Below are 24,368 nucleotides of genomic sequence, written 5' to 3'. Positions count from 1 at the left end.
AGTCTGCATAATGGCCAAGATCTTTATATTCTGTAAAAGTGAATCGAAACGGCAACACACCAGAATCATCTTCATCAATTTCTTCAACAACTGTGTCTGTTCCTATAACCCATTGAAGTTTAAGATCATCAATTCGAAACTTTTCAGCAGTATGCCTAACATCTGCATTAGAGATGCGATATTTTTTGTATAGCCTCAGCTTTGGACCCATCTTTTCTATGGCATAATTAAAAAGTATCCCCTGAACTCTAGCTCCCTGCAAAAGAGAGATCAGTGTGAAGGATTTAACAAGAAAAAAAGAGGAAAGTAAATAAGGAAGAGTTAGGAAAAAAAAGCATAAAGTATATAATATATATTAAACACTGGAAAATTTCTATAGCAGCTGTCGTTAGTATAATAAGGTTACCTTTGAGTCAGCAAGTATGAACTTTTGGTACTTGGTTGGAGTAGAGAACGAAGACCCAATATTCATTTTTTCTTGCACCGTTACTATAGCTGTCCATGATTTCATTCCAGGCTTTATATCATCAATAAACAGAACATCACCCATACTGCATTAAAGATGAAGCAAATCTATATAAAGGTTAAGCCTAAACAAATAACAATAGAAAGTAAATAATAAACGCAGTGAGTGGAATGCAGGCAATATAAAGAATCTTTGTAGGTGAAGCTACAAGTGTGCAAATACCTCAATGCATGTAGTCATCTTTTAGCTAATTCTAGAATTTCCCGGTAAACAACGTTTCGGGTTTTAACCTCAACGACAGTATCATGAAAAGTTGGTGGCATTATCAAAACTTTAACAGCAGTTGCCATCTTAGCGCGAGATAAAGCAACGTATAGTTGGCCATGCGAAAAAACAGGCTCGCGGAGATAGATGCCTACACGATCCAATGTTTGACCTTGCGACTTATTGATGGTCATGGCAAAGCAAAGCTTTATTGGAAACTGAATACGTTTAAAAGGAATTCCAATCTTCTCAGCATCAGATGTTTGCAGTGGAATTCTAGGCAAAACAATTTGTTTGCCTCGATGCTCACCGACTGCAATCTCAGCACAGAGCACATGCTGTTTTAAGCTTCTGCAAATGAGCCTTGTCCCATTACATAATCCTTCTGTAGGATTTAAGTTCCTTAGAAGAATGATAGGACAGTTTTCTTTCAGGACTAATTTATGGGGAGGCAAACCTTTGGGATTTAAAGAATTCAGAAAGTCTTGGTAGTCCCCTTGATCTCTTTCATTTAGAGTTCTATCAGTGCTCATATAAACATAGGCCTGTCCAGGGAATCGATCAATCATCATCTCATTAATATCATCGACACAGGAGTTCTTTGGCGTAAGAACGCATCTGTTGATCATGCTGTATGGATCTAATGAATAAAGGCAGAGATCGGAGAATACAAAATCCACTAACCTGAGTAGGTAAGAATATGATTAGAAGCGTGTGAGTGTGTATATATATATATGTATACACAAAATGCACCTATAAGAGCAGTATGCCTTAAGGATAAATTTTTTTTCCTAACCTGTTCAGTGATTCATTCTTGTTATTGTACCGAATTAATAAATGCTCACATAAAGATATTTTCCCTTCAAGATCTTCAGGTTCACGGCCTTCACCAACTCTAAGAAGGAAATCTGAGTATGGAAGGTCTAAAAGGGCTCGCATATTTTCTGATAAAGAAAGCTTTGTCAGAGTATTCCATAAAAGAGAATTAACAAAGCTAGCTTCGATCTGCTGGTCCCTAGATGCATTTGGTATAACAGGTAGAGTCTGACGAAAATCACCACCAAAAACTACTATTTTACCACCAAAAGGCATATCAGAATCCATCACATCTTTCAGCAATAGATCAAATGCTTCCACAGTATCCTTTTTAGCCATCGAAGCCTCATCCCAGAGAATTAGTTTGGCTAGCGAAATCAGCTTAGCTATAGAGCTCTGCTTGCTGATTTGGCAGGTTCTGCTCGCTGACACATCCAACGGAATCTTGAATCTTGAATGAGCAGTCCTTCCTCCAGGAAGAATAGAAGCAGCAACGCCGGACGATGCAACTGCTATCGCAATATAGCCCTGAGATCTAAGCGTTGCAAGAAGTGAACGATATAAAAACGTTTTGCCAGTCCCCCCAGGACCATCAACAAAAAAGCTCTTACTCCCAGAAGAATAAACCTCAGTTAGAATAACATCGTAAGCATGTTTCTGGGCTTCGTTCAATTTCGAAGATAAGAGCAAGTCTTCTTCCGTGAATGGAATGTTTCTCTCACTCTCTATCTCCTTTGTGAGCCGATCATCACATACAAGAGAAAATCCTTCAGGAACAAGATGGTAGTCACTCACATTCCTTCCCATCTGTTCTAAGATTCTGTTTATCTCTTGGAGAGTACGCATTCTTATTTGATCAGAATCGCAATCAGTCAAATGAGAGTTCCTTTTTAAATCCTGGGAAAGCTCACCCTCGAATCTTTCCCAAAGAAGCCTTGGATTGCTGGGGGAGCAATAGACTAAGAGAACTGCAAACAGAGTTCTGAGCGAGAATGGCATTTGAAATGTTGCTGCATCCGTAAGAGCATCCTCTAAGTACGTATCAGATTGGAGCAAACCCATTTCGAAGGCAGCCTCTCTATATGATAGAGCAAGCTTACCATTGACAGTGAGTAGATCCTCAAATGACGTTGGAGCATGAACATGAGATAGAAGTAATCGAAGATAATAACGTTCTCCCTCAGTTGGGCTAACAGTTACCAATCTGCCAATGACCGACCTCCGCTTCCTGGGAGTCCAGTTTCTTGTTTTGGGAGTCCAGACAAAAAACTCAGGAAAGTCACGGTAAAGGCAATTGAGGTTTTGAGCTATTTTATCGGTCTTATTCATGTGAAAAAATTGTGTAAGCATTGTCTTGCTAAAATCAGCACGGTTCACAACATCAGCAAGGTCAGAATGTTTATGAAATGAAATCATCTGGTGGCCTGGAAGATGTACCTGAAGAGCGTAAACAGAAGGAGTCATTTCATTTAAAGAAAACCTATATATGCGCCAAAAGGCCTCTGCAGCTGCGACCCATCGTCCGGATTGGAAGTCATTGATTTCATCGATGTTTTCAGCAGCAGAACCAGTATTTATATGAAAGCTAATACGGTCGTGCCCCTTGTAGACGTATTTGTATAAATATTTGACTAACCTGACCGTTGAACAAATCTCAACATTCATATGGCAGTCAAATAATGCAAGAAGGTAAGGATTGTACGGAACAACCCAACGGTTGCCAAGTGTTTTATTCCGTACTCTTACAACTCGACCATTTCTCCTCCTTCTATAATGCGGATAGCTATCTTCTGTATGGATAGTGTATTCACTGAAATCCTTGGGATAATGATTTCTGCACGTTCCATTTTTCATGCAAACATTATCTTTGTTCAATTGTCCACAAGGACCATGCATCATGTGTTTGATGACAAGTGAATACAGGTATCTCTGCTTATCAGGATCCGGAATCTCAGCAGAAACAATTTGATCGTAAGCCTCAGGATTCAACGGCTTATATTCATGCTTAAGAATCAGGAGCAAGTGAGCATGAGGTAGACCTCTCTTCTGAAACTCAATAACATAAACAAGAGCCTGGACCTCTCCAAAGATCTTTTTCTTTAGTATCTCAGATTTAAGCATTTCGAATTTTGCTCTAAAAACTCTGGACACCAAATCAGGCCTATCCTGTGCATCTTCTCCATACTTTAGATTTTCCTGAATCTCCTTCCAGTTAGTATTACAAGTCATAGTAATAAAAATATCTGGTCTGCCATACTTTTGAACCAAAGCCATAGCGTCTATGTAACGCCGTCGCATGTCCCTTGGACCTCCAATAAACGAAGCTGGAAGGTACACTCTCCGACCAACCTGGCTTCCTTGCCGCTGACCCACAGATATACTATCTATAACACCCTGTAGAATTTCTGTCCTAACGTCATTCTGTTTTTTCCTATGGAAATCAAGCCTAGATGTTTCAATTTTTACATAGACATCAACAACAAACTGTTGTAAGAGCCTCCTTGCATGCAATAACATGGAACGATCGTTTTCTCTCATCTGGAGTAAGTAACAATAATACTCTCGGGCAGAAACAGTGCGGCGTTCTTTTCTGCCGTTTTCAGAAGCTACACAAAACACGAACATATAACATATATATATATTATCTATAGCTTTATAAAGAATTCACTAAAAGGACAAACCACAGGGCAAGCATATCAGATTAGATAAAACTACCTTCCTGTTCCATGCGAATCAAATCTGAGGCAGTCCGTATTGAAGAAGCATCAATTACATTGGCATCATCAGAAGCATCACGTTTTCGTTTACTTGAGTCACAATTTCTTAGTATCCCATGACGCCAACCACACTCACCGTGAGGAAATAGGAGAGGATACTGCAAAGGATCATAGCAGGAAAAATAGTGATGTATTCGATGGCTGGTGTTTGAGTGTGAATAAACCTGAATTTGTGGACCTTTTTCAAGCGACTCGCCCTCAGATTCTGTCCAGATTGCAGCAACTTGGGATGAGGTTGGTAGATTATAGACCCTTTGATCTAAGCTAGGATTGGAGTTAAGAACAATCTTGTGATTTTCCAGATCTGCCACATCCCGCAAGCTCTTAAAGAATCTAGTGTAAGGATTAGACTCAAGAATACGCATTAAGAGCTTCATAGTACTCTCACGAAGCCTAGGGGAATTACGAAGCCTCGTAGATAGCTCTTCCTCCTCATCAAAAAAATATAACTGTATGCCTGTAGGTTGCTTGCCGGAGGAGATTAAGCTATCTAACAAATGATAAACCTGACCTTGAACGCGAAAGGTATAAACTCCTTTGGTGTTCTTTGTAAGATCATGGTCATACTTTGCACCAAAAGTAGTGAAGGCGACATTATTGTTATAAGTACGGATGTGTTTGCGAAACTCAACACACTCTTCATCTGTACCAGAAAAAAGACGATAAAGACTATAAGGCATGACGGGCACAACAACAGAAACGTCACCACCCGCGCAACAGAATTTTGGAGGTTCCAAGTGAAATCTCTTTGCTCCACAATGTTGACAGTTTGGAGCATTTGGCAAAGCAATAGAATGTTCAGGGATCTTTTCCAAGCGAGAGTACGCGGTGCGCCTAGTTTTTCTTTTTCTCCCTAGCGTGACGGTTAAGCAAAGATTATTTAATAGAGGAGTAAGGAACGAGGTTCGATAGTAAAGACAGTCGCTATAAGCAGACAGAGCAATATTAAGGACGTTCACAAACCTTCTTTAAGAGCATGTGTACTAACAAGGATTTGTGCATTGTTTGCAACACCAGATGATTCCGCTCTACCTAAGTCAATAACACAGGTGCCTTCTTCTATAGGAGGAACAGAAAGAGCTGGCAGAAAAGGATGATGAATGCGATATTGTCACAAGGGTAAGGAAAAAGAGCTGAAAAGAGCAGCAGCCTCCAAAAGTAACGAGGATTGCACCTCGAAAGAGCAACAGAACCAAGCAAAAAGAATAAGCAAACATAGTGAATAAACAGGAACACTGTCAAAGGAATATACCTTGTGACAGTGAAGACACAGCCTGAAGAATCATAGAAGGAGATGGTTCAACAGACGATGATTGCGGGTTAAGCTTAGAAGCCAGTTTGTTTGCGGTAGCATCAAGCATGTCAGCTAACGCATCATCACTGTTGACAAGTACATGGTTATCAGGGGGGAGAGTTCCTGCGGCAGACGGGAAAGCACCTGATTCCTGCAAACCTTTTGAGGCACCGGGCATGCGTTTGCTTTGCCTACTTTTATATACCTTTTTTTGACGAACGGTAGGAGGAGTAGTATGAGAAGGTAGTCGGATATCTTGAGCAAAAGAATCAGAGACGGAAACAAATGAATCCACTTGTTGTGAAGTAGACAAAGGATCTTTTTTATAGTGCACACATTGCTCTAACTGAGATGCACCGAGAGCGTCAGTAGCAGAAGAATGGCCAGTACATTTTTTTTCCGCGTAGGCATCTCGCCTACGCTGCAACAAGGCATCCTTTTTCCCCTTGTCCATCTTAGCATAACGCATACGGCGAACAGAGTTGCGGTCCATGGAGTTAGGAATCAAGATCTAGCTTATAATAATGTAATAACACAGAACAAGTTTTAGATAAACAAATATAGAATTATCAGCATATAAGGGCGGTTTGCGCAATCATAAAGATCATAATAATCACTATACCTGAGATAAAGACACAAACTGAAAGTAAGGACAAGAGCCGGAAGCAGTCAAAAGAAGCTACACTGCAAAAGAGCAAAGAAGTGAGGAAAAAGGATCACCACAACCGCTAGCACTAAGTCAAAACAATGGTAAAAGAACGGGGGAAAAAGGAAAAAGGATGAATACACAGAGCAAAGCATAAGAGCAGTATACCCGAGGAAAGAGAATAGCAGGATTAAGAACAATGGATTCTGAATAGACAAAGGCTCAGCAACAAAGTAAACGGTGATATACCCTAGAGAAACATGTTATCGAAAGAAACAGAGCAGAGCAAGCGAGAGCTTTTGTATAAAGTCAAAAAGAAAGGCCGTGCTGGAAGAAAATTTACCAAATAGTAGATCGAAGAGTTTTTTTTCTCGTAGGCGGCTATCAATATTGCACGAAAACAGAAGCGAACTACAGCTTCTGCATACGTAGGAATGGGAAAAAAACCACAGGGCAAACGAGTCTCATGAACAAACTAAACGGTCATATACGCTGCAGGTACCCGGCAGCAAAAGAAACAGAGCACAGAAAACGAAAGTTTTTTGTATAAAGGTAAAAAAAGAAAGGTGAGCTGAGACAAAGCTAAAAAGGCAGCTGAGTGCTGAGTTTTTTTTTTTTTACCTTACACGGCTATCAATATTGCATGAAAACAGAAAGGAATTGACAGCGGATACAGTGAAAATGGTATAACAAGGCACAAGAGCTCAGCAATGTGGCGGGAAAAAAGGCTGGCCCGGTAGAACAGGAGAGTATACAAAAGCAAAGTCAACACAACAAAGAAATGATATTAACAAAGAAACGAGATCTTATAGGGATAGTCGTGTATCAATTCGGGACAACAGCTTTTTTTTTTTTCGAGGGGAAAAAAAAAATTAGGTCACTGCATGAATCGTCCAAGTAGCAAATTGCATGAATCGTCCAATAAACAACCCAGTTAACAACGGCATTATTGCATTTTGAAGGAAAGCACACTGCCCAAAGAGCAAGAAGGCGCCAGAATCAAGAGTCGCGAACAAAAGCGAAAGTAAGGGAAGCGCACAGGAAAGATCAAAAAAAATGAAGACCTGTTAAATCTTTCTTTCCTTACACACGTACCTACGTTGCATGAAAAGAGCAATGCGGTGCATGGAAAGAGCAATGCACGGACAGTGCATGGAGGGATATCAATCTAATAAGGTCCTAAGAGCTACGTTTGGAGAAAAGACAGCTGGTCAGATACAATTGCAAAGTAGTCCAAAGGGAAATTACCCAAAGCGATAATTTTTTTTGGGAAAAAAGATAAATCGGCGCAGAAAAGTTCTTTTCCTCCAACGCAAATAGGCAATTAGAATTCAAGCTTAATGCGCAAAGGATAATATGGTATTTTGAAGGGCAGGAAAACTTTCTTTAAAGACCAAAGTAAAGACCATTGAATACCGATCTTGGGCCACGAAATTCAAGACTAATGCGCAGAGGATAATATGCTATCTTGAAGGGCAGTACTATTTTTTTTAAAGGCAAAACAAAGACCATTGATTACCAATTAGCTTGATATAAAATGTTGCCTAGCATCCAAGGGGGAAAAATGCATTTACAAATATAACACTTCGTAAGGCCAAGAACAAGAGCAAGGCTTCCCATGTTCATAAAAAATAAAAAGAGGGAATGGTTAATACACGCGGCCCAATCGAATATAAACAAACAGAAACTTTCAATAGCCATACATATAGAGGAAAAGACAGATACAAAAAATAGAACAACATTTCCTGGCTAAGAACAAGATCAGAGGCAATTTCCTGTAGGAAGAACAATTTCCTGTTGGCCACATAGGTAGTTAATTACAAGAGGCAAGCATAACTAATTGAATAGTACATAAAACCTAAGAGCTATTACAAAATATGAGTTTATAGACGCTCGAGAGACAAAAAATAGCTCGACTAAGCTGGGTAGCAGGCAACAACAGTGTATCTAGTTGTGGTCTCTGTTCTGATCACATCAGTAGAACGCTTAATGTAGAGCAAGAGCTTTGAGCGTTTAATTTGCCGAGACACACGGCAGTACAACGCAAAATTCTGTAAGAAACTGAAAACCTCATCAATAACAATGGAAATGAACGACAAGCAACATAAAGGAGCGACCATCAAATTAAAGTATGCATACACAAGAAAAGAGCAGCACACTACCTCATCATCAGTAGACGCATACATGTAAACGGCACTAACACCAATTAGCCTCTCAGCTTCAGCGCCCAGCGCAATAACATTCACATACCCAGTATCATCATGAACAGTAAGCCTAATCCATGCTCTGCTCTTAAAAACAGCACCATGAAAAACCAAAACAAGGAAGACAGAAATCCTGTGATAACTAATGAAAAAACAGAACGCACCTAGGGAAAGCATATATTCCCAGGCCACAAGAAAGACATAGAGTTCCAAGGGTTGTAGCATAATCATAGAGTTCATAACAATGGGGACATGCCATATGCCAAGAGCGAGCACAAGGCCAAGCAACCTCAACATGGCCCTTAATCCACGCATTTCCCCAATCCTGACATCCAACGACTGAAAATGAAGGAAGGGAACAACAGGATAAAGAAAAGACACCAAAGCAACAAGAAACAATAAAAGCACTAACGAAGGGGTCACAGGACAGAACATCGGCAATGGTAGTAACAGTGAGATCACGAACAGGGGGGAGCAAGACAGTAGGGTCCAAGTAAGCGCGCTCGTCAAAAACCAAACGAACCAACTCAGAAATGTTATCAGTACACCTAAATGCAAAAACAAAACAAGAGGGTACACAGCTTAGGAAAAGACCCATCCTATACACCAGAGAAACAAACAAAAGAAGCAACACTTACCAAGCATCAAGCAACTTTGCCTCCAAAACATCAGGACAAACAAGAACAATAGATGAGGGATGAATCGACAAAGACAAACCTAAGGAAAAAAGAGACAAACCAAACCAGCAAACACCCAACAGTAAAGAACAGTAGATCCGCATAAAAGAGACCAAAAAAGATAAAAAGAAAACCAACAAAGAAAGGGAAAAGCATACATTTTTTTGTAGTCACCCTAACCCTGATAGCAATGATAATAGGCATAGCATGCATTAAATTTTCGATAGCTCGCCCCTCAATAGATTCATAGTCACCAAATAGGGTCAAGATGATGGGACGCTTCCTACATCAGCGACACAAATAAAAGAAGAAGATCATAAGAGCAACAAAACAAAGAGCAAGGAAAAAAAAAATGTAGACAGAGTAACATGATTACCCCTGGTCAACTATAATAATATCTCTCTCACGGCGAAGGATTCCTTCCACATAAACGTCCCGTGCAGGCAAAGAATTAACCACCACCCCCATGATATCTAGGTTCATGCAAGACAAAAAACAGAGTGAATGAAGCGAAAACAAACAACGAATAAAAAAAAAGCAAGAAAAGGGAAGAGAGAACCTACTTATGAGGTTATTAGTGTCAGCAACAAAGTGCAAAGAATCGTAAGAGCGCAGGCCAAAATAAAAAGGCAGAACAGGAAGCCCAACATCAGTAGCCTCTCTAATAGAAGTATCAGAATTAATCACCCAGTAAAAGGGATAAAAACAATCTGGGGGGAGCTCGGCAAGCCGGCGGATCTCAGCATTCGATATATAATACTTCCTAAATGGAAGAAGAAGCCCATCCACACAAGGAACGTTGTCATCATAAACAATGGCAGACACTTTAATACCCTAATTGGAAAATTATATTAGACAGCGAAGCAAGCACAAAAATGACAGCATCAAATAAGCATGCATCAAGAAACAAATCAAAGGCACCTGCGAATCGCCAAACCGAAATAAACGGAACGACTTCGAAATCGATCCATGGCTAGCAACCTTGACACGATCAGCCTCAACAACATGAACCAAGGTCATCCAACCACGTGTAGATTCAGAGACATTTGATATGCGAAGAAGCTTAGGCGCAGCAGCAACGGCTGAAGCAATAGCAGCAATAAGATAAATATATAGGACAAGCATACCCAAAGGCAACTAAGACAGAACCTATAAAACATAAAAACCTGAAGATGCGTCAAAAGGCTCACATGGAATGGCACCAAGCTCGGGTACAAAACTAACAGTGGAAGCAGCAGCAGTTGCCATTCCTGCAAAACAAAAAGGCACAGATAAGACCGTACGAAAAGACGATGACCAAAAAAAATAAGCGGGAAAAAACAGTACCTTTACGCAAAAAAATTACAAAATAACAAAATAACGCAAAAAAATTAAAAGACAAGAACAACAATCGTAAAATAGGCAAAGAGGGGAAAAATGGAAAAGGCACAGAAGAAAATTCCGACAAAAGATCAACCTTTGCAGGAACGCAAACAGCTAGAAGAGGAAGCCTAGAAAATAAAATTAAAAAAAAACACCTGTAAAACTTAGCATGCAAGCGAAAATACAACAAAAAAAGGAAAAAAGCACAGAAGAAATTTCCTACAAAAAAGTAAGGTTGAAGAACGCAAAAAGTTGGGAGAGGAACCCTAGAAAAATATCATAATCATTAAAAGGAAGAGCCAAAAAACTGAGATAGGAAGGAGAAAAAGGAATCGTACCTCCAATTGCTGGGTAGAAAAGAAAAAATCTCAGGTAAAGCACGTGGGAAAAACGAGGGTGCATTAATGAGATACCTCCAATTGCTGGGCAGAAGAGAAGAAATCCCAGGTAAAGGACGGAGGCCATAAATCCAAAGGATAAAATCCATCGTGTAATACGCCTTACTCCAATTAATAAGAAAAAGATTCTCAACACACTCATTCATAACCACAGCAGACGGAGAAGGAAAAAATGGAAAAGCATGCGGGTGTATCGATGAGGTGAGATGAAAAGAGGTGAAAGGGAAGAGCCAAAAAACTGAGATAGGAAGGAGAAAAAGGAATCGTACCTCCAATTGCTGGGTAGAAAAGAAAAAATCTCAGGTAAAGCACGTGGGAAAAACGAGGGTGCATTAATGAGATACCTCCAATTGCTGGGCAGAAGAGAAGAAATCCCAGGAAAAGGACATAAAATCCATCGTGTAATACGCCTTACTCCAATTAATAAGAAAAAGATTCTCAACACACTCATTCATAACCACAGCAGACGGAGAAGGAAAAAATGGAAAAGCATGCGGGTGTATCGATGAGGTGAGATGAAAAGAGGTGAAAGGGAAGATATTAAGAAAGAACCAGAGCAGTGCATTAATGAGATACCTCCAATTGCTGGGTAGAAGAGAAGAAATCTCAGGTAAAAGACGGAGGCCATAAATCCAAAGGATAAAATCCATCGTCTAATAAAAAAATGGAAAAGCATGCGAGTGCATCGATGAGATGAGATGAAAAGAGGTGAAAGGGAAGATATGAAAAGAGGTGAAAGGGAAGATATTAAGAAAAAGAACCAGAGGAGACGGAAAAGCAGGTGGGTGCATTAATGAGATGAGACGAGACGGAAAGGGAAGATAAAGAAAAAAAAAAAGAACCACGTGAGGACCTTCCTTCGGCACGTGAGGACGACGAAAAGCTTATGAACAGTAACCATCCTTCGGCTGTTAGTCTTATATGTTGATAAAGATTTTGATAGCTTTCAAATTCAAGTTCTTCTCAACATACCACAGATATATAGACATCTAAAAATCATGAGATACAATACATTTAAGAAAAAATAAGAATTCTAAAATTAATACTGTAAACTCCAAAATATCTTCAAGCCATATAAATCGCAGCAGTCCAATAAATCTATACATGTTTTTTACCAGTAAAATTTGATAAAAAAAAATTGTTTCAAAGCCAAAAGAAAATCCATAATTGCAAAATAAGATTCGCAAAATCTCAGATCCCATAGAAAAATAACTCAAAAAGTAGCAAAATTCTCACCGAGAAATCTAGAAGAGAATAAAACTCACACTAAACTAAACTGAACTAAAAGAGAAGAAACACTCCCTAGGATATTCTAAGGGAAATGAAACTCTTAATAGGAAACCCTAAGAGAAACTTTATTCAAACAAACCAAAATAAACTAGAGAGAGGGCTTCTTCCATGGATAAAGTCCAAATGAATTTGGTCCTTCTTCCATGGGAAGAAGTGTTGGAAGGAGATTTTATAGAGAAGAAAGAGAGAATTTATTTTAGAGAGACAAGTAGTTGAGAAGGTAGAATTTCAAAATTTTCTTAAGTTATCTAAATAACCGGATTTGAAATCCAAATTCACCTGAATTCAAGTGCACGTTGTAGGTAATTAGGTCTTAATTTTAAGTTAAAAAGGTCCTTCAAATAAATGGTCCGTCCACTTATCATACGTATGGCCCTCTCTTGTCTCCAAAATTTGTGAAATTGGGTTAACCAAAAAAACAAATTTTAGGCACTAACCAAAAATATTAAAGAAAAATAACGTTAATTACAACGCCAGTACAATTATTTCAAAAACAAAGGGCCAAAGTATTACTTTCACAAAATTCATCTTTCAAGACCCGCAGATTGTTCCCTTTTTAATAGAATTATAATTTAATCAAAATTGTTCCCACTTATCAAAATTCTAGTTTGGTCAAAATGGATTTTAGGCTAGGGTACAACCAAACAATACATAAAGAAATTTCATGCAAAGCATCATCCTATAATTCCTATTTGCAGGCAACAATAATTGAATCCAACGCTACGGTCTTAAATGTTCAACCCAAAAGCTCATATGTTCTTTTGTGGCATGTATAGAAGAATAACTGAAACCTTTTCATTTTCGTTTGTAAACCAATGGGCGGGCTTGTGCATGCAAGTGAACTGAGATGAGTAAGTCCGTATTCGACTCAAAAAAAAAAAAAAAAAAAACTCGACTTAACTCAATTCAACTTAATTTTATATAATTCAAGTCAAGGTTTAAATCACTCAATTAACAAAGTCGAGTCATCCTTTAGCTCAAAAATACTAGTCTTGAGTGCTCACGAGTCTAATCGAATATTCATATATATTTGATTTATATTTTGTTATTAATGAAATTATAAATAAACCTTTCTTATTTCCCCAGTAGGCCACCACCCAACTGACCTCCCCATCTCCTATCCCTCGTCCTTTTTTTCCCCTCAACATTTTTCCTTTTCTTTTTTTTTTTTTTTTTTTTGCCTTTCTCTTTGCTTCCTGTATGTGGCTACGCCACCCCTCTCTCTCTCTCTCTCTCTCTGTCTCTCTCTGTCTCTCCATTCCACAATTCGAGTCCCAGCTAAATTAGGCTCATGCTTGAGTGCTTCACTAAGGTGATGATTAATGAGGGTGAATAAACTTCTTGTCGGTGGAAGTAGATTGAAGATCACCAGGCTGAAAGTGATGATTGATATGGTGAGTAATCATCATGTCCGTTTAGACATGTTCACGTGCCTTTTCTTCACATGGACCTGTCTCCTCCATATAGCTAGCACTGTATCGATTTTGGTTCATCTGCACTTTTCAACACTGAGTTTCTGTAATAATAACTAGTGGTTGAGCCACATTCAATTTGGGTTCAACTAAGAAAAAAATTTAAATAAGATTAAAATCATTCTTTTGTTAGAAGATAATAGTTTAAAATAGTTCAACTATATTTTAGTATTTTTAGAGGAGTGGTAGTGTTTTGCTAAGGAACTTGAAGTGATTATAGGGAAATTAAAATGGGTAGTCCAAATGATTTAATAGTCTTTGGAATTAAGGATAGATTAAATAATACATTAAATAACACAATTTGTTCATATCAAACCTCTTACTCTCACTTTATACACAGTAAGATTAGATAATACTTAGTTTCTTTGACTAGAAGCAAAAATACTTTATAAGCAAACCTCTTCCTTGTATTCAAAAACTTTATAAGCAAAAAATTAGCCTCAATCCGCTTTCTATTTTAAAACTTAAACTATTCAAAATGGTACACTAGTGTAATTCTAGCTTTCTTCTAAAATTACATGTAACAATTGGTTTTTTTTTTTTAACTCTTTGGTAGAGCCTATGGTCAATAAATTTTAAGGCATATTCAATTTGGAATGAAAGTAGAGATAATTTTAATAGGATTTTGATAGGGTGTCAATTGTTAGTAATTTTATTATTAATTTTCCTCTTTAACCTTGCCAAATATTGCTTTAATTGTGACATATACTTATATTTGGTATTTGAACCCAATTTCAGAAAGTGGAGCAGAAACCTTCTTGAGAAGATTATTGTGAAGCTCTACACAATTGGCCCACATGCATGGTGTAAACCAACGTCCATTCCTTTTTATGATGAAGAATAATTGAATTGCATTTGGCTGGCCAACATCTCAATTTGGTGGGGACCGCGAAGAATTAGTATTGTCTGAAGATAGTGTGCCTTTTGTTTGGTTTCTTATAGTAGTAGGATAATTGCTTTCTTGTAATCGTGTGCATTTTGGTGAAAGGATATCCGACAAACAAAAGTTGGCTTTTGTTTTCGGTGGGATTGATTAGATAGAAAAAAAGAATGGTTTCTTTTGTGGACGGAGAGTGAAGTTTTCATTTGGCTTGTTTTATGTTTTGCAGAGAACATTAGACTAGTTTTCTCTCTACGGAGGAAAAGATAGGAGTTTTAGTTTTTAGAAAGGAACTTGTTCCTTCTCTTGTTCGTGGTGTGCAGGTTTTCTTCAAGAGTTATTTATGTCTTTGAATTCAATTAAATTGTGTGGGAATTTTCTTGTGAGGCGTGGCTAATTTTCTCATCTAGTCAAGGATCAACGCGAAGACGCAGTCCCAAATGTCTGTGAGATCTAATTAATTTTAAGTGTTCCTTAATTTGTTAATATTTGCATGTTTTCTATTTTAATTTTCATGAGATTATTTTGTTAATTGGATATCAAGGGTCCGATGTGCAATTTGACTTATTAATCTCCTGTTAAATTAATCAATTAAATCCGTAATTGTTTAATTGGTTAATATTAGTGACAACTAGTATTTTCACATACTAGGGGAACGTGCAATCTGATTTAAATAACCCTCGTAGCGTGTTATTAATTTGGATTAGGCTTTTCTAGTTTTTAAGGCAATTAGGAAATTAATTCCTACGGTCGTACCTAGGAGTATTTCCTGGTTAGGAGTAATCAAGGTCGTACCTTGGTTATCAATAAATTAAGGAAAAGCTGGTCGTCAAAGTTTATTGGTGATTATAACTAACCTGTTAATAAAATTAAGTGAACCTTCTTTGAATCAATGATCAGATGAATGGACCGTGTCTGCGTAGTTATATCCTTGGCTAGAATTTATTTATTATTTATTTAATTTCTATTTACATTCGTATTAATTAATTAATCATTTATTTTTGGGTAAATTGTTTTATTATTTCTAGTTTCATTCTGATAAAAATCCCCCGTGTCTCGAACTTGAAAAGAATCGAATTTTTTCCAGTCCCTGTGGATTCGACCCTGCTCACTACCATACACAGATAATTTATATTTTTCTCGAGCAGGTATTTATTATTGCACTGGTTCGACATCTGTCAGATTTGAAATTTATGAATCAAATTAAGTTAAAGCTCTAGCTTGTGCAAATACGATTCTGAAGATGTTCCTAAATCATTTGCTAGCCGTAAAATAATTGCTGAACAACGAATAATCTTGTGATAGTTATCCAAGTATTCCAAGGATCATTGTTTAGCAGGACAAAGCATTAATTCTCCAAAAAAAATTTCAATTTAAAAAATGTAACTGATTTTCTTAGGTATCGGATGAAGTTGACTCCTTTTTCTTTTAGAGCATCATACGCCATTTCATTAACAAAGTTGTAGAGTGCAAGAAAATATGTTTTCATGACCAATAAACAGTGTCAAGATGGGATTCAAGATTAATGAACAGATAAGGCACCTAGCATGAAGAGGAAAAGTAGTTCTACTCTTCATTGATTTGAGGACATATTATTTCGTTTGAATATAGTTTTCAGTGCATTAAATAAGCATGTCATGTATTCGATTCTTGAAGGGCTATAAAAGCCTGGTCGGGTAAAGGCTTAAAGCCAGCCAATTTTCGTTCAATACAAAAGTTGCCACCTATTGTTCGTACAGCAAATCTTTTTTTTTTTTTTTCATCCTGACTTGGCCAGAATCACCTGAGCGGGCCAGGCTACTTCTTCCAAACTGTAAGAGCCCGCCCCAAGAATCACAGCACGGTAGCTCCCGAGAGTCAAACCTGAGACCTGCTCCTAAAGAGGAGATTATAGATACCTTCTGAGCTAACCCTGGGGGGCACGTACAGGAAATCTTATTCTCTCGATATATTTTTTACATACATTTTTATTTCATATACATCATATCATTAACGTCACTACAATATATTTTTCTATAAAAACTCCAAGACTTGCTATCCAAACAGGAACTTAGTTTCTTCATATATTTAAAAGCTATTCAATTTCCTGAAAATTGTTATTTAACTGCGAACCCAAAATTAGGCCTAAGCAAGACAACATATGGGCTCAAAGAGCAGTGCGAATATACGATCCCTAGGCTCAGAATTTTGATGGCCATGGCCATCTCCATGCTGGTACATGCATAGTCCCATCCTTGCAAGATTAACTGCAATTCCATTAAATGTAGACGAAAAGGGAGAGTCTAAAGTTTGAGCTTCTTCCATTTGCTTCCATGCCTCAATAATCAGAAACCTTAGGTGTTCACGTGCCTTTTCTTCACATGCACCTGTCTCCTTCATATAGCATCGTATCGATTTTGGTACATCACCGACATTCAACACCTCCTGAAATAGAGAGTTATTAAATAAGTTACTTTTCACCAAAAAAAAAAAAAATTAAATAAGGTACATGTATTATTGAGTTTCAATGATAGTAACTGGTGGTTGAGCCACATCCAATGTGTGTGTAACTAAAAAAAAATATTAAATAAGATTAGAGTTATTTTTTAGTTGAATATTAGTGATTTAAAATAGTTTAACAACATTTTAGTATTTTAAAGAAGAATTCTATTTTTATCCGCTGTCAGCATAGTAGATTTGTTATACCAACAGGTGTAGATACATGCCACTTATGCAAAAAGTGAATTTTAAACTTAAAATTGGACTACGTGGCATGCATCTACACCTATTTGTGCATACACTGATAATGTATAAAAAAAACTATTCTTTAAAGAAATGGTAGTTTTTATTAAGAAAGTGATAGTTAATTCAACAAATTTGAAATGGCTATAAAGAAGTCAACAGCTCAAATGATGTAATTGACTTTAAAATTAAGGGTAAATTAGACAATACATTAAATGACACGGTCTATTTACACCAAACCTCTTCCTCCCACTCTATGCATAGGAAGACAATACTCAGTTTCTTTGAGTAGAGGCTTTTGATTGAAATCTCTTTCTTTTCTTTAAATACTTTATAAGCATACGGATTAGCCTCACCCAACTTTCTTTTTTAAAACTTTAACTAGTTATAATGGTACACCAGCATAATTCTAGCTTTCTTCTAAACTTTCAACTAACAAAGTTTTTAACTCGTTGGTAAATCCTGTGGTCAATCAAGTTTAAGGCATATTCGATTTGAATGAAAGTAGAGATAATGATAATTTTAATAGGATTTCAAATTTATGAAACAAACTAAAACTCTGGCCTTCGCACATACCGATTCTGGAGATGTTCCTAAATCATTTGTGAGCCGTAAAATCATTGCTGAACAACGAATAATCTTGTGGTAGTTATCCAAGTATTGCAGGTGATCCTTGTTGATGGGATAATCAACACAAAAATAAGCATGGACTAGAAATGCTGGAGCTGATATTGAAATCCAGGCATTATTGAGGTATTGCTGTAGGGTTGGTACTTCTCCACTGAAAAACCATTTTGCCTCTTGCAAGTATGCTTTGCATAAATCGGCCCACTAAAATATCAAATGATGTTGGAGTCAGAAAATTAGCAGGAGAAAGCATTAATTCACCAAAAAAAAAAAAATTTCAATTTAAAAGAAACTTAACTGATTTTCTTAGGTATGGGATGATGTTGACTCCTTGTTCTTTTAGAGCATCATAGGCCATTTCATTGACAAAGTTGTAGAGTGCAAGAAAACATATTTTCATGCAATCTGGAAGTTGATCAATTGAGTTGACATCCCATCTGACAAATCAAAAGCAAAATTTTTACACTTGATATCTCAAAACAATTCATCATGAAATTTATGATGCAATTATTATATTGTATATGAAAACAGGAAGCTAGTTAGACAAAAAAAAAAAAAATGAATGAAGTGATTTGGACAGAAGGAAACCAAGTGGCTTAGATAAAATTCTGACCTTTCAACAGCAGTAGTGAAGATTTCCAGTTCATCCAAAGTACCATAACAATCATATATATCATCTATAGCAGTTATCAAAGCAACAACTTTTGTCAATAGTCTTCTACCATTTCCATGTTGAGGGTCTGAAATTATTCCGACAGTCCAGAAGAAATTTTCTACCATCATGTCCCTGGCAAATGTCAATTTTTCTGCTAGACATGTACTTCTCCACCATCTGGCCAAAATCAAGAGGCTTCATCATACGCTAAAATATACCTAAAATTCTAGCATATGCAATGGAAACTTTTGTCCTACATGCTTATGATTAAACTCTTGCCTTAATGTAGATGTGAGATCATTCTGATGTGCTGCTTGGACAATATTAAAATCTAGTTTTGCAAGCTCAAGCAGAATAGGATTCCTGTTTGATCTTTCCTCGTATATGTCTATGAACCACCTTGCCTCCAAACGCATCATCCTCCAATGGAGTGGAAGCTCCAGGGCATGTTGAACTAATGCTACAAGGTCTTGATCAACTCTCTTTTCATCTAAATTCTTCTTAAGAGTTTTTGCAGCAAACTTTCCTGCCATTTCCAGATTGCTCTCTTCATTTTCTGATTCGAGGTATGAAGCTTCATACAAGTACAGCATTCCCTTCGAATCCTCGCAAAGACTAGGCCTAAAATCCCCTTTTTCATCCTTGAAACAATCAAAAATCTCTGCAACCATTGGAAACATAACGCACACGTTACAGCTTCAAAATTTTCCCAAGAAATACTCCTAATTAGGTTGGTTGAAAGAATGAAAGTTGCATGGGAGGTATATCCGAACCTTGAGAGACATCAAAACCATGCTGCCTAAGGAGTCTGAACTCAAGACATGTTGCATATAATCCCCATTGGTTCCGCATTTTATTCATCGACTTCCGGTTGTAAATTCCACTTAAAACTGAGGTGATTTCGTCTCCAAAATGGTAAGATAATCCAAGCCGTTGTAAGTCGTCAATTAACTCTAACTGATTTACCACCTCCATTTCTTGATCTAGCATCATCTTCACTTGCTCCTTAAGCACTTCACACCGACTTACGTACTTTTCCTCCTGCATTATGCAAATGCATTTCATCATCATTAAGCAAAGAAAACAACGAATTACAACTTAAAATTATTAAAGAAGTTGGAAATGATTATTACTTACAGCATAGTCATTCCTTAGTGACTGCAAATGATTGAAATCCCAACTCAGAAGCTGGTGGTTTCCTGATTGTCTTAATGGTGACTGATCAACAAGCTTTGTTTTGCTGCATGCTGCGATTTTAAGAGATGAGACACTGTTAATTGAGGCTGCAGCTGAAGATGCAAAAAATTGTTGGGCTATAACACCACTTCTGTGGGTAGTGAATAAGGGATTTAGTGATGAGATCATCATTATAGTTGCTAAGTTCTTGGAAATTCTTTGGTCTTTTTTCTTAGCTGAAGAAACTTTTTATGGGATTTTTAGCTGATAGCCGCTGAGAATTGCAACGCTTGCAGTAGAAGGAAGCATTTATAAGATGAACTCTGGCCCGCATGCACCACAAGTGCTTAGTATACAGTTTGCATTCATTCCACACTTTTCACAATTTGAGCACATTCCAGTCACATCGTCATCCACTTGCTTTTTGATTTTTTTTTTCTTGTGGTTGATAGATCTTTTTATCAATTAGCCGTCACAAACAAACTTGAAACTGTGTCTTTTCCTAATTAACCCTTTGAGGAAGACAATTTTTTGGTTTAAAAAAATGTGGGTTTCTGTACTTGTAGTTACAGGCTCAGCATCTTCCTATTTTGTTCCATTTTTCTTCTTGTTTTTTTATTGAGTAGATAATTGGTAATCGAAATAGTTCTTGAATATTAAAACAGTACCATCTGTCGTATAATCCTCCTAACAAACTTCAAATTGTCTTTACCTAATCTTTAAGCAAACAAACTGTCTTTACCTAAGCTAATCCGACAAATTTGACACTATTAACCGACCTAGTCCTCCTAACTTAACACTAATAACAAGTCACACTTTAAAGGGAGGGCAACCTTTGAAATGAAGGTACAGGGCTCTGAACAACCCTTATGCAATCAAAGGTAATATGGAGGGAGGGATGAATTGGGTGCTTCGAACGAGAGAGTGTGTAAATAAGAGATTTCGAACTCGACTCTTCTTACTCATACTATTAAAAATAATAATAATAAACTACTAATATACGAACCGATTCAGGACATTCGAACCGTCAATTTCTACTAAAGTCGCGTAGTGTTCACTATCCAAAAAATAAGGTATTGGCAGCTTACACAAGTAGCAAGGGGTTAATCTCATTTTTCCTTTTCTATTCTCACTTTAGTTTCAAAACTTTAAATTGTGATATTTAAGTTTCTAAATTATAAATTATACTTTATTTTTTATTTTGGTCCCCAAACTCTAAAATGGAACACTCCGATCCCTAAATTATATCATGATTCTCACTTCAGATCCCCTAAATCATTTCTTCCCTCTAATTTTGAAATTTTTTGTTATAATTTAATCCAATTTTCCTTCTAGACCTTGGAACATGCAACCATGCTGCTCAAATGACTAGTATGCAACTAGTTTTGCTAATCTAACTGGTTCTTGAATATTAGAACAGTACCATCTGCTGTTTAATCATCCTAACAGACTTCAATTTGTCTTTTCCTAATCTTTAACCAAACAAACTGTCGTCACTCTTGATAAAATGATTCTCTAACCACAGAAATAAAATCTAATCCGCCAAACTTGACACTGTTAACCGACCTAATCCGCCTTAACTTAATACTAAGAACGAGTTTCACTTTCAGGGGAGGGCAACCTCTGAAATGAAGGTACCGGGCTCTTAATAACCCTTATGCAGTTAAAAGTAATTAACCTACTACCGTATGAACCGCATGCAAGGTATGCGAACCGTCAATCTCCAATAATGTTGGTTAGAGTTTACAATCTAAAACATTAGGTATTGGTAGCTAACATGAGCGGCAAAGGGTTAATCTCATTTTTCTTCTTTCGATTCTCACTTTAGTTTCTAAACTTTAAATTGTGACATTTAAGTTTCTAAACTATATCTTGATTCTTATTTTAGCTTCTAGACTTTAAAATGGGACATTTCAATTCTTAAATTATATCCTGATTCCTACTTTAGATCCCCTAAATCATTTCTTCCCACTAATACTGAAATTTTTTGTTATTATTTAATCTGATTTTCCTTCTAGGCCTTGCAACATGCAACTCGGCTGCTCAAATGAATAGTATGCCATTAGTTTTGGAAATTCTGTTAATGATTATACTTAAATGGGATGGTTGTATTCACTTAGGGATTAAAATATCTTAAATTATAATTAGGGACCAAAATAACGATTGAATTATAGTTAAAAGGCGCAGAGTGAAATTAACCCATAGATAAGGGTCAAAAAATAGTTGGTCAATCAAACTCCTCGATGGGTGAGTATTCACATCGCGCCTATGTCTGGATCCAAATGCTCTGCAATTGCAAGTGCAACAATAGAGGACAGTTGATGTATAGATTGGATTGGCCGATCCAAATTTGAGTTGATCTCTGTCATTGTTCTGAATTTCAAATCACCAACAAAGATCAACTCAAATTTGGATGGATCAGTCTTGGCCATCAACCGTCCAGTAATGGTTCTTAAACAAGTGTCCATGAGGGTTCTTTCAGCGGGTCCTAAAACAGTAAATTTTTTGCAAAGTCAAGGTAAAAAGACTTACAAAGGAGCAGGCAATCAATGCGAAAAAAATTCAGGAGACCATTCAGAGAGAAGGAGTTATGGATATGAATTTGTGCATTTGAGATGAAAACGTGTACGTATGTTAGTCTTGTTTTAAAACTCAGTTCGGATATCCTGATCGATTTGGAAAATTTGGCAGATTATTTATTTTTCAGGCTGATCCAACCCTCAAAGCCAAGACCCAAGTGGGGAAGAAAAACCTTCTTTGGATCAAAGTTCTCTCCTCCAATTCAGTCTAACTGTTGTAATTATTACAACTTTTGAGATAAATTCATACATTAAATGCCATTTTTGTTCTAATTTAATTTTGTAAGTTAAGAAATTCACATTTATACTAAAAATTGTATCAAGTTATACCATACCAGATGTTGTAACAAGTACATGATTGAGCAGAACTAGACAACAGTTCACTGGAAAAATGTCTCAACTTGTGAACTATTGAATGAAAGAACCGTCCAAGAACTGTTTGGGTCAGAACTCAAAACATAGTTGAAAGTTAAACGCATTACTTGCTTTGCGCATGCGCTATTTTGTAGGCCTCAAGCCTACCATTTCTGAAAGGAATTCAGGCACCAGTTTTGACTGGCTCATGCATCACAACCACTGAGGAACTGACTTGTTAATTTAATCTCATAAATATGCATGATCCAAACAAACGGCATTGAATTGAGGCCCACAAATCATAGCTTTAATTTCCATGCATTATAGTCGAGACTATTCTTGGTCTCAATAGGGTTAGGAACCTACTCCCCTGAAGTTTATGTTGGTATCGCGTAGTATTTTTGAACTTTTAAAAAATCTCACTTGTCTCCGCTGAATTGACTTTTTTGTGACATGTTCATCTTCTCAGAAAGAAAAAAAGATATTGGTTTCAATATTCCAGAGCTACCCCTTTTGTTGTCTTTACTTGTTAATTAATTTGAACACGCTCTTGCAATTAAGGATGTCAAACTCACCACATGTTTCTTGCTCGTACAATTCCGTCTTCTTCTTTCAATTTTGGGTGTTTATACAAAATTTGATCTCAATAAAAAACACAGCATTCGTACTCCACTAGAATTAATTGAATGTCATGTTACTGTCCTACCGTTCTGAGCTGCATGGCCAAGCTTTGCAGTGCTGCAAGCAGCAATTATACGAGCGGGATTGATTTAAACAGAACTCAACTTGTGAGACCGCTACTCTCAAAAGATACGCTTTTGTGACCAAACAAAAACTAAGTGTCCTATATCATCTTATTTGGTTGAGGGCTCTTACTTAGTTGGGAGACCATCTCTATTATATTCTCTATAGGCCATTGTTGGTGCTTTTTATTTTTGAAGAGTTCTGCATTAGAGCAAATTATTCATTGGATCACTGTTGTTTTTAACTGCAATCCAGGTAACAAAACTCGATGTTTTCTTTGCAGCAGTCAAGTTTTGTGCTTTCTTTGGTGGTAGAAACAAACACTTTATTTTGGGTTCCTCCACCTGTGGGGAAAAGTGATCAGAAAGGGATCTATCGATGAGATCATCATACTCACTGGTTCTAGGAAATGCTCACTACAGTCTACATACTGATGAGATTAAATCCTGCAGGGAGAAAATTTCCAGGGATCTAATGCTTTTTCATATTGAAATGTCTGGAACCAAAAGAAGCATGCATTTGTTAACTAGATGAATGCCATACACGAACGTTCCATATCACTGGTTTCTCTGTTGACACATTTAACATGTTTTAAAGACAGTCAAGAACAACTAGTCACATCAAATGTTCCAATTTGGTTCAAGTCAATTTTCTTAATATCTTTTTTTTTTAGAAAAAAAAAATAGATCTTTCGAAGGATAGTTGATTCTCCCAGATCAACACAGCATCTCATTGTTATTTAATCATGCCAAAGTTCAAACTTTGAAGTTGAAATGGTCTTTCCTAGACTTAAGCAAGACCACAAACGGTCACTTGACAAAAGAATTTTCCGACCTCCTATCCCACATCGAAAGATCGTGGGGTCTTTACTCTAGATTTAAGGTCCACAGGAACTCTGTTCTGTCATCAATTGGCTGAACAATGGTTCTTTGTGGGTCCTTCTTAGATTGCTTTAGGGCCGGTTTC

General features: G+C 37.1%; 3 protein-coding genes across 11 annotated transcripts; all 3 read right to left on the bottom strand.

Annotated features, from left to right (window-relative positions):
• Positions 1-702: 702 nt before the first annotated feature.
• LOC140015251 (uncharacterized) lies at positions 703-6,110 on the bottom strand. The gene is made up of 5 exons (XM_072067175.1): positions 5,576-6,110; positions 5,287-5,403; positions 4,262-5,176; positions 1,527-4,152; positions 703-1,414 (listed from the first exon to the last, which is right to left on the bottom strand). Exons 1-5 carry the CDS (start codon positions 6,108-6,110, stop codon positions 703-705), a joined length of 4,905 nt encoding a protein of 1,634 aa, XP_071923276.1.
• Positions 6,111-7,936: 1,826 nt separating this feature from the next.
• On the bottom strand, positions 7,937-11,824 carry LOC140014946 (replication protein A 70 kDa DNA-binding subunit B-like). 9 transcript variants are annotated; one of them, XM_072066654.1, is made up of 13 exons: positions 11,481-11,824; positions 11,174-11,318; positions 10,845-11,005; positions 10,311-10,394; positions 10,066-10,226; positions 9,708-9,978; positions 9,521-9,617; positions 9,303-9,427; positions 9,106-9,184; positions 8,880-9,015; positions 8,632-8,792; positions 8,426-8,549; positions 7,937-8,324 (listed from the first exon to the last, which is right to left on the bottom strand). In XM_072066654.1, exons 1-13 carry the CDS (start codon positions 11,578-11,580, stop codon positions 8,277-8,279), a joined length of 1,692 nt encoding a protein of 563 aa, XP_071922755.1. In that variant the 5' UTR covers positions 11,581-11,824; the 3' UTR covers positions 7,937-8,276. The 9 variants fall into 9 exon arrangements, with proteins under 9 accessions (XP_071922755.1, XP_071922751.1, XP_071922752.1 ...); XM_072066650.1 differs by having other exon boundaries at positions 7,937-8,314; positions 11,481-11,823; XM_072066651.1 differs by having other exon boundaries at positions 7,937-8,314; positions 10,335-10,394; positions 11,481-11,822.
• A 4,804-nt stretch (positions 11,825-16,628) lies between these two features.
• On the bottom strand, positions 16,629-19,988 carry LOC113712927 (linalool synthase TPS3, chloroplastic-like). Its single transcript, XM_027236565.2, has 7 exons — positions 19,687-19,988; positions 19,323-19,590; positions 18,829-19,210; positions 18,508-18,726; positions 18,193-18,331; positions 17,844-18,098; positions 16,629-16,970 (listed from the first exon to the last, which is right to left on the bottom strand). The coding sequence occupies exons 1-7, from the start codon at positions 19,915-19,917 to the stop codon at positions 16,671-16,673; spliced, it is 1,794 nt and encodes a 597-aa protein (XP_027092366.1). The 5' UTR covers positions 19,918-19,988; the 3' UTR covers positions 16,629-16,670.
• Between the last annotated feature and the right edge of the window lie 4,380 nt (positions 19,989-24,368).

Source organism: Coffea arabica, chromosome 10e, assembly GCF_036785885.1.
Source record: "Coffea arabica cultivar ET-39 chromosome 10e, Coffea Arabica ET-39 HiFi, whole genome shotgun sequence".
In the NCBI taxonomy this organism is placed as follows: domain Eukaryota; kingdom Viridiplantae; phylum Streptophyta; class Magnoliopsida; order Gentianales; family Rubiaceae; genus Coffea; species Coffea arabica.
The sequence above is the reverse complement of the archived record's forward strand: the minus strand, read 5'-3'. Positions and strand labels throughout refer to the sequence as shown.

Coding starts and splice junctions, on each gene's coding strand:
- LOC140015251 (XM_072067175.1), bottom strand. CDS start 6,110: ATGGACCGCAACTCTGTTCGCCGTATGCGTTATGCTAAGATGGACAAG. Junction 5,404..5,575: donor TGTGTCTTCACTGTCACAAG/GTATATTCCTTT, acceptor CTTTTCTGCCAG/CTCTTTCTGTTCCTCCTATA. Junction 1,415..1,526: donor AAGAATGAATCACTGAACAG/GTTAGGAAAAAA, acceptor TTACCTACTCAG/GTTAGTGGATTTTGTATTCT.
- LOC140014946 (XM_072066650.1), bottom strand. CDS start 11,580: ATGCTTTTCCATTTTTTTATTAGACGATGGATTTTATCCTTTGGATTT. Junction 11,006..11,173: donor TTTCTACCCAGCAATTGGAG/GTACGATTCCTT, acceptor AATTGGAGTAAG/GCGTATTACACGATGGATTT. Junction 9,618..9,707: donor TGACACTAATAACCTCATAA/GTAGGTTCTCTC, acceptor GCATGAACCTAG/ATATCATGGGGGTGGTGGTT.
- LOC113712927 (XM_027236565.2), bottom strand. CDS start 19,917: ATGATGATCTCATCACTAAATCCCTTATTCACTACCCACAGAAGTGGT. Junction 19,211..19,322: donor TGGTTTTGATGTCTCTCAAG/GTTCGGATATAC, acceptor CAATGGTTGCAG/AGATTTTTGATTGTTTCAAG. Junction 18,099..18,192: donor TCCCATACCTAAGAAAATCA/GTTAAGTTTCTT, acceptor TTGATATTTTAG/TGGGCCGATTTATGCAAAGC.